The following is a 9,761-nucleotide window of genomic DNA, read 5'->3' as shown; positions in this document are numbered from 1 at the left end:
AGTGAAACCAGGGCTGGAAATTAACTGATTTCTATTTTTTTTAAGATCAGGAGAGGGTCTGTTTTGAGAAAATGCTGGGGAGCTATGTCTCACCACGGCATCTTGAAACTCCCATCTGAAAGCTGTGTGCAATTTTCATGTATTTTAAGTGTTGAAAAATCTTAATTAAATTGAAAGCTTGGGAGCCCTAGTCCTTCTAGCTTTTCGATTCACTGTAAAACCTCTTTTCTGTTTAGGCAAAGGGACATCTCTGGGATGCAACAAGTCCTTCGCAGATTCATTCTTAGAAGCTTCCACAAGGAAGAATGTGTTTTATCCTGCCTCTGTGCAGTAAATCAGGATGGGGAAAGGGAGAGTTACTGTCCCATGTTAGGAGGTATGACCTCCTTATGGGCTTGAATACAGCCTGAGTGATTCTGTCTTGAGGAATTTGTATGTGAAATGGAGATATTATGTAGAGGGTTATTGAAGAAAATATATTTCTTTTATTATGTTTTGGCAGGTATAGACATACAAACACATAGTGTGTTTACACTCTTACAGGTCTAAGAGATGCCTGAAAACCTGAAAAAACCCCAGAAAACATAGGTAAAACCTGATGTATTATTGACAATACATCTTAGTGACTGGTAAAAAAATCAATAGTTGGTAAAAATGTTTACAATATAAAATATTTATCCATTTGCATGTAAATATAAATATATGACGTTCACACTCGGTTGCATCCCTTGAAGTTCAACTGACAAATATTTTAAAGACTCTGTGGTTCAGGTTCTGGTTTAGGTGTTTAGCCTCACAAGAGGTGTGTATGTAGCCCTGCAGCTGCCCTTGATCCTCAGCAAGGTGTGGAGCTGGGCAGGCACAAGTGGGAGATGTGTCCAAGGATGACTCAAAGAGATGCTTGGTGCTGCTGGTAGGGTGAGCCAGCCTGCCCACCCCAGGCCCCAGCTCCTGGGAATGTGGTAAAGTTGTGGACAGAGCAAGGGAAGATACATCTCTCCATGCTCTTTCCTACTTGTAGAACAGACACAGCTTTAGATTAGCGAAATCATGAAGCAAGGTACCATGACAAATGTTCTTTTTTTTTCCCCTATAAATCAGTGATATCTTGGTTAAGTTGATCAGAGGAAAACAATCCTCAGGTTCTTGCAGGAAAAGTGTGAAAGAGGTTGCAAATACTGCAGAGCAGAATTTCTAAATCTAAAATGCCAGTAAATATTTGATTCAAATGAGGACACGTTTACATAGGATGTACATAAATCAGTGCAGCCCCTGAGCAACTCTAACCTATGCAAGAAATTATGTGAGTTTCACCATCATCTAGAAAAATAAACTGTAACTTCCAATCTATAGCGTCATTACACATAATGCTGATTTGTCCTTTTCTTAAAAACACAGAAATAAATCACACACATTTGCAGCTGTCCTACAATGTTTCCTGAATGACCGAATTTATCTTTTTCTCTTGCTGTGTCATAGATTCCTGCATTATAGTTGAAAGTACACCATTTCTAATAGATTCTGAAAAATATAGTTATGACTTGAGTATTTCAGAACATGAAATATTTTGCAAAATCTATAGGTAAGCATTCAATTTCCTGTGAGATAAGAGAAATTGATATTCTGAATTTGATTTTGCTCCATTTTGAAATGGAAACATTACAAAATTTAATTAAATACTCATCCTGGAAATCTTTTTCTTTAGGAAAGATTAACAAATGGTGTTATGAAAACAAAGCATGTTGTACAGCACTGAGCAGATGCTGTTTGTTAGTAACAGTTGTGGAACTCACAAAAATGCCAGTTTTAATCACCACCTGTGAAATTTCAGATGTGCATGATTGGGATGGGTCTGAGAAAGAGTTCTGGCTCTATAAATTCGTAATTTCCAGTAAAAGTCCTTAGCTCTATATACTAGATTAAAGATTCTAGACTAAAAAACCGATACTACTGAATATTTATAAACTTACATTAATTTGAGAATAATTTAAAAAAAATATTAATGACCTCCACAAAGTACATAAGATTCTTTTCTCAAATCCATGACTATATATTCTTGGTCCATGTGTACTAATGTCACTGAAAGCCAAAATTCAAAAGCTTTAACCTAGGATCTTATTTGGGACAAAGTCTAAAATCTTGTGGAATTTAAATACATTTTCCCCACAGAACCAATTTAACTCACTTCAGTAATCTCATAGAAGAGGATTCCTGGAGAATTCCTATGGATGGGTTTGCCTTTGCTTAATCCAGACATTCTTCTCTAACACATTCCTCATATGCACTGTAGGGGGGACTTTATCCCCTTCTGTGGTAAGCAGGTTCTGACTGAGCAGGGCCAGCTGGAGAGGTGGAGCGTGCAGTGTTAATTAATCAGGTGTTAAATAATCAGGTGTTAACTAATTTGCACTGAAATATAAATCTCAATGTTTGAAAGTTCCACCACCCACTACTTTTAGTGTGGTTTTTAACACTCCATTGTACCACCCAATTTTCCCAGAGGCTGGTGCATGATAGAGAATATGACACCCCCAGTCAATACCGTGCTCTCTGGCCCAGGTGTCTATGAGGTTATTTTGAAAATGAGTCCCATTGTCCAGGTCAATTCTGAAGTTCCAGGTCTACACAGGACTTGCTTTTCAAGGCCCAGGATGGTGTTCTGGGCAGTGGCATGAGGCACAGGGTAGGTCTCCAACCATTCTGTGGCTGCTTCTACTGTGGTGAGCACATAGCACTTGCTTTGGCTGGTTTGGGGAAGGGTGATGTAATCAATCTGCCAGGCCTCCCTATACTTATGCTTTTACTGTTATCCCCCACACCACAGGGCTTTACCCACTTGGCCTGATTGATTGCAGTGCATGTTTCACAGTTATGGATAATCTGGGAGATAGTGTCCATGGTTAAATCCACCCCTCGGTTGTGAGCCCCATCTGGATGTTGTGTCTCTTCCCTAGTGACCTGAGGTGTCATGGGTCCACCAAGCCAGAAATATTCACCCTTATGTTGTCAGTCCAGATCCACCTGAGACACTAATCTTGGCAGTCCAATCCATTGTGGTGTTTTTCCATAGCCCAGATCTTGGGCCCATGTTCATCTCTGGATGTACTTTTACAGCCAACTTCTCTGCCCGGGCGCCGACATCTTGCCACAATCCAGCAGTCCAGAAGGTTTCCCTCTGTGCTGCCAATTGGTCTTTTTCCATCCATCCAGCCACCCCCCAGAACGTTTGCCAGTATTTATGCTACAGAGGTGGAGCACTGGCCATTTCTTTTGTTCAGTGATGTGCAAATCCAGCTGGATGGCTTTCATCTCTGCAACCTGACTTGATCCACCTAGTCCCTCAACAGTTTCTGTTTTACCATATAGAAGTCCCCAGCCAGGAAACACATGCATAAATACATACATTCGTGCACCCATGAATATGTATTTATACCTTATGTATCTGGAATAGAATGAATATCAAATATATTTCACAAACTTTTGTTACAACTGCAGAATCTTTGAATGACGGATTAAAAACCCTCGGCATTTCTTACTGAGGTCCTGCTTTTCACTCCCATTCACTGGCATAGTTTACTTTCAAGTCAATCACTTGAATGCCCTAGTTATTTCAAGGGATTGTTTCAGCCTGGCTTCTGAAGGGAAGCTTTAATGTAATGTGAATTCCCTTCTGTGACTGGCGAGATGAGGAGGGAGAGGACAAGAATGGGGGCACCAGGAACGCTGAAGACATATGGTGGTGTAACAATCAAAACAAAGGAAAAGAACTCCTTGGTAAATCGCGTCATCAAACTGAAAGCAGCTGGGAGTGCAGAGATTCAGCATTTGGTTGAAGACAAATGTGGACAGGGCAGAGATAAGCAGTAGCTCTGAAAAAAAGTGCTTGATGTAATGCATTCATGCTGAAATACTGAAGCATGATTTCTCATACTTTTTTTTTTTGTATGGAATAGGAAAAGCATGAAAATGCTGCCAGGAGTTCCAGTAGAGAAGATATTACTTATTACTGGATATTATTTTTCTGGGTATTCTGAAGCATTCAATACCTTTCTCAAAATTCATATTCTGCCATAGGAAATGTTAAAATGTTCTAGTATAAATATCTTCAAGATTTTAAAATTCTGGCTCATCTAAAGCTAGTGGGAATTGCTATTAGTACAATGAAAATTTACTACCACAGAATGAAGATATTATGATATAATATACATTTTTAAAGGTATTATTAAAGTTAAATTTAATTATGTTTCTTCTGATGAAAATTTGTAACTCTTTTTGATGGAAAAGAGAGAAATAAGGTTTGCCAAACTGAGTCTAACAATAGTCTGCATTGGCTCTGGCATACTGATAGTATAGTTGGCTGGTATTTTGCCACAATGCCCTAATCAGTTATATTAGGCTACATTTATTTTGTAATATATGTCTTTGGAAGAATAGACTCTAGGAATAAAATCATTTGTTCAACAGTGAAAAATTTTCACCCCCATATTGAATTAGTTACTATACTAGTATGTAGATCTTTTTTCATCCTTAAAATGTGTACTAAATCTGTTTATAGAGGAATCCTTCATACTCTTTTCTGCCCAAGGTATTTTTGAAAGGCTTTTTCATTAGTCTATCTGAAAACTTAGAAAGAAAACTGAAATAAAAACTTGCGTAAGATTGGCTTACAAATTTACACCTAAGTCACCATAATCCATGAAATGGCACTAATGGATGTTTGGATGCTTTAGCACAATGTGAGTCCTTTTTTGAGATAGGTGAGAGTCAGAAATGAAACTCAACAGACTGGCAGCAGATGATCTGGTGAATAGAATATTTTATTTCTTCTGTATTTCTTTGCAGAGCCTGTCAAGTAATAAGTATTTGTTTCAAAGATATTTTCATTTCCCTGGCTGCATCCTACCTGCAAATAAATATGAGTTTGCCAGAAGTGCAAATGCTGCTGCATTAGGACCTGTAAATATGCCAGAAGTAAATGCAAGTGTAATTCATTATATAGGTCCAAGTTTTTTCAAGGAAATTGATTTGAGCTGTTAATTTGTGCACAGAAAGGTCCCTGTGGACAGCTTACAAGATCCCCATAAAACTTAGGTGATTTTTTTTCTGTCAGGAAATAAAATATTCTGTACCTAGAAAGTATGATACTTAATTTTTTTTGTTGTTGTTGTTAAAGCAGTTCTATTTCGATATTTTAAATCCCTTTAGTTCAGAAGATTGTAGAATATTTACTCAGTACCTCCCCCATTGTGAATGTTTCTTATGGTAGCCCCCTTATCCCTTTGCAAGAATTGTTATGGAGCTTCAACATGACTTATGAACCCTCACTTTCAAAATTCATGATTATTCATAGATTTATTCCTTCTTCACTGATTGCATTCTTTGTTTTCTTGAATAGCTTTCCATTTATTGCAATCTTCATTTGTAGATATAGGCCTCTGATGCATAATAGAGTCTTAATTTGATTATTAAGTTATCAGAGTGTTTTGTCTGTGCATTACAGGAAGCCCTGAATTCTGTGCACTTGACGCTGCTACTGTCAAGCATGAAGCGTATAAATGCAGACTCTATTCCATGCTCACAACAATGACCACAGGAGCCCACCCTGCTATTGACAGCTTTGACACAAACACTGCTGACTGATGGGAAGAGTGTGCTACCCATTTCTTGGCAGCAAAATGAGTATTCTTGCAATGTTGCTTTCTCTTGTCAAGGACTGAAATTGTCAGCACATCCAAATCTTTTACCTTTCGGGAAGTCATTACTTTAAAAACTGTGGGAAAAATACACTTTCTCTGCTGTGATATACTACAGTTATCCTTTGAGGGAATTTCATTTGAGAAAAAGACATGGGGAGGGATTTCTTATTAAGATTTACATTCAGCAGCTAACTGCAGCTAGAATTGTACTCATACAGTGAGGAGGGAACGTACACACAAATGCTCATTTTAGTGAGAAAGTGTAGGTAGAAGCAGATGACCTAGATGATTTTATGAATAAAAGATTTAATCTGATGCAATCATTTCATTAATACACACATGGCACCAAATGAAAACAGAACATAGCAGATGGCTATGAGAGGTCTTAAAAAGACATTTTCAGTTTAGCAGCTAATGACTTAGATTTCATGGACTACACCAAATACTATCAGAAGTGAAACATTTATTGTAGAGTCTTCTAAAGAATGTTCTAAAGCTTTATGACAGTAATGTTGAAAAATCTCTCTTTTGTGACACTAGTTAGAAAATCACAGTCACATTATGCATTATACAGCTATAGGGCAATGTGGTTTTTTCACAAAAACTGCTAAAAGAAAACTCCATTATTTTCTTTATTAATAGCCTATATGTATTTAATTTGATTTTAATTTATTTAAGTCATTTGCTTCAAGTTTGCTACGAATGGTGGAAATACTGGTTTCCAATGTAACAATGAAATACAGTAATTTGCCATGCAATTTTAGAATATAAATATGACATAAATTCATTTGCTATGATGATGGATCCACTGCAAGCATCTGCAAAAAATTGCATTGAGAGAGATTGTTGGCATAGTACTAATAATTGATTAATTTTAAGATAAAATATTTGGTGTAAATTTAGGATGAATGTGTAACTTTAAAAGGAGGCAGTGAGTGTGGAAGGTTCAGGTAAGATCTGTACTGTGGTTTTACATTAGTAAACCTCAGCAGAGAAAGCAGTGAAGGAGGGGAATAATGCTGTTTAGTACACTGCATTACAGCACTGGCCGTGTGGCTGCCTCATCCTGATCCTCTCATGTCCTCCACGTCCAGGTTGCAGGGGGTGTGACAGACAAGCCAAATGTGTCACTTCTGCTCTCGGTCTGTTCTGCTCCATCCTTGAGGAATGTGCATCCTTCGAGACTTGATTGCTCTCCAGACCCTTTACAAAACCAGATCAGGGCAAAAGGCTGGATTTCTTAGAGAGAATCTGGCCTACAGCTTCTTACAGACAGATTAACCTCAGTTTGGCTTCAAACTGAGGACACATACAGTCTCATTCTTCAGACCTAATCCAAGATCAACTTAGGCTACATTACTTCATCAGAAATTAATATCACGATACTGGCATTTTTGAACACATGCAGACTGAATTTTCTTTTTGCAAAGCTTGTTTGAGATCCTGTTAGGAATGACAGAGTTTATGCTGAATTTGGATGGAACAGGAATATTTCTTCTCTTTGAATACAAAGCAAGAGGAACAAAAATACACCCTACCACCCAAAAGCCTATGTGTGGAATAGCAAGTTCATTTTGTTTCCTTCCTATGCAACAGATAAAAATATTGAACAAGACAAGCTTGTCCCTGTTGCAAACTGTTATTGCTGCTTCATTAGGAAACAATTCTTCATAAGCCAGGAAACATAAAGTTTTGATAATCCTGAATGCTGTTGAATGAAATGTAGGCATGGGTTTCCAATCTGAATATGTACACCCTGCAATATACATCCACAGCATCTTTGGCAGCCTGCTGCTCTGCAAATCCTGGCTTTGCCATTGGCTGAAGCATTCAGGGGAATGGTGTAAAAACTAAGATGAACCTTTAGAAGCTGCAAATCTTCTTACGTCTATAACTTACAGTCATGACTATACATAGTCTGAGCACTTTTTGATTTAGACAATTTGTCAGCTAAGTCCAGATGTTGCTGTCTCACATAAAGGGTAATGGAAATGCAGTCAATTGCATTCTTCATACACTTTTCACTGTTGTGTAAAACATTCAGAGAACATCACGTTGATTCTTATTATTTCTATTTTGACAGCAAGTCGGGCCTCATACAAAGGACAGAAATTTGTAGCCTCAGAAATCATACATGTAAATTTGAGGTATAGAAACTTCCTTTGAATTTTTTAGCCATGTAAAATGAATGTTGGCCTTCTCACTGATTTTTTTTTTTCCAAAACTCACCAAGGTCTGAAGTCCTGTAAATTTTTTTAAGAGAAAGGCTAAGTATCCTATGTGTGAATGTGGTTGCGGGGTGGCATACGAGGTTACTGCTGAAAAAAAAGTTGTCAGGTATTCCAGAATGAGATGCCACTCCTGTAAAAGGTCTGAAAGAATTTGACTTTAAACCATTTTAAAATCAAAAGCAATTTAATAACAATGTTTATATGTTTGCAGCATTCATTTATGATATTTCCCCTCCTTGTCTTCATGACTGGGCTATCAGGAACACAGCAAACACTGACTAAATGTTAATTAATAGACCAGTTTTTGATATGATCAGAATGTAATTACTTTTCATATGAGGGTCCTAAAAGCTCAGATAAAAGAGTTTTCTATCCCAGTATCAGGGAACAGCTTTCCTTGGTAGAAATTCTGTTATTTGTCTATGAACCAAAATCTTCTCTCCTCTCTTCAGTAGCTTCTATCATGGGTTTCCCCTCTGTTTGGTGTGCTAAATAGGATTATTGTCATTAGCTTCTTAGCATATTCCCTGCCCTCTCTCCTTCTACACATGCCTTACTGCTTCCCTTACTGCTTTGATTTCTCTTTTTCAGATCCATCTGCAAACAGACAATTTTGGTTTATATGAGACACTCAGTTGTCAGGGCAGCTGGATAGATACCACAGTCCTCTTAAAACCAACCAAACCAAACTCCAACTTCTTCTTTTTAGCTTTGGTGTTGCAGCAGCAATTTTTAGAAACAATATACAAAAAGCCAAAGACTCTTGACTGGGAGAGAATAAAAATCTCTCCATTTCTGTGCAGAATTTCTTTGTACTCACTGATCCTCTCTTATTTGATACTTTCCTAATTCAATCAGTCAACTGACCCACTATCACGTGAAGCAGAGACCATCTGCATGGTCCAAATGAAAAGACAACAAACCTTGGGGAGTCTAAAGCATACAGATGCCTTCTTGCTCAGGTGAAGCATGGTTCCATTTATTCAGAAAACACTTAATATCTTTAATATAACATGGAATTGGTTCATGACCTGGAAAAAAAAAGGGACTACATTATTTATAATGACCTATGCAGTTCTGCTTTAGAAAGAATTTGATTTTACTGAGTTCAGTGTAGGAATATTATGGTAAGACTGATAATAATTTTTGTGTTGTTCTTTAATGAGATCAGTTGAGCAGGTGTGAAGGTTTACATGATTATTTTGTAAATATATAGAATACAAGAATATATTTAACACTGCTTCACTGGAGAAGTAATTTCCAATTGGTACCAGTGTTTTGTGTGTAAATGTTTGGTGGTGTCTCAGGTACAGTCTGTAAGGGTATCTGTAAAAGAAAAAACCCTTATTTTAAACACAGTTGCTTTATGAGAATAAAATGTGCAGACTGATTATAATGCAGGGATTTATTCAAGATACTTTTTTCTTGTACTGTTTAGAGATGCTTTGTATGAAGACTTGGTGTCTTTTCTAGCATAAATACAATCTTAGAATTCTCTGAAATGGGTATAAATGAGCTTCATTTCCCCGCAGTGATTCTTATAACTGTAATCAGGGGAGAATACAGATGCAGTTTGAAGTCAAATATCTTCCAGAGCTTAGCAGTGCTAACAAGTAAGGTCACTGCTGTGTTCCACCGCTGTTTTGATCTCTAGGAGTGAGGCAAAGCCCAGCGACCCCAGGGACCCCCGGGCAGGGGCCCGTGGCTGGAGGGGCCGCTCTCCCGCCCTAGAGCAGCGTTTGGGACGGCAGCGGGGCCCGGTGCTGGCGGGGCTGCGCTCCGGGCGGAGCGGGCTGTGCCGGCGGGCGGGGGCGGAGGGGCAGCGGGCGCCCGG

The 9,761-nt window shown here is 38.2% G+C and overlaps 1 protein-coding gene across 1 annotated transcript in view; it reads left to right on the top strand.

Annotated features, from left to right (window-relative positions):
* Positions 1–3,684: 3,684 nt before the first annotated feature.
* The window catches only part of GJD2 (gap junction protein delta 2), an 8,451-nt gene continuing 2,374 nt past the window's right edge, over positions 3,685–9,761 (top strand). The window contains exons 1-2 of the mRNA XM_031064722.1: positions 3,685–3,863; positions 9,582–9,724. Of these exons, the coding sequence (XP_030920582.1) occupies positions 3,685–3,863; positions 9,582–9,724 (322 nt within the window). The remainder of the gene's footprint in view (positions 3,864–9,581; positions 9,725–9,761) is intronic.

Source organism: Geospiza fortis, unplaced genomic scaffold, assembly GCF_000277835.1.
Source record: "Geospiza fortis unplaced genomic scaffold, GeoFor_1.0 scaffold54, whole genome shotgun sequence".
Taxonomy (NCBI): Eukaryota; Metazoa; Chordata; class Aves; order Passeriformes; family Thraupidae; genus Geospiza; species Geospiza fortis.
Note: the sequence above shows the minus strand (reverse complement) of the source record. Positions and strands in the feature narration are given on the sequence as shown.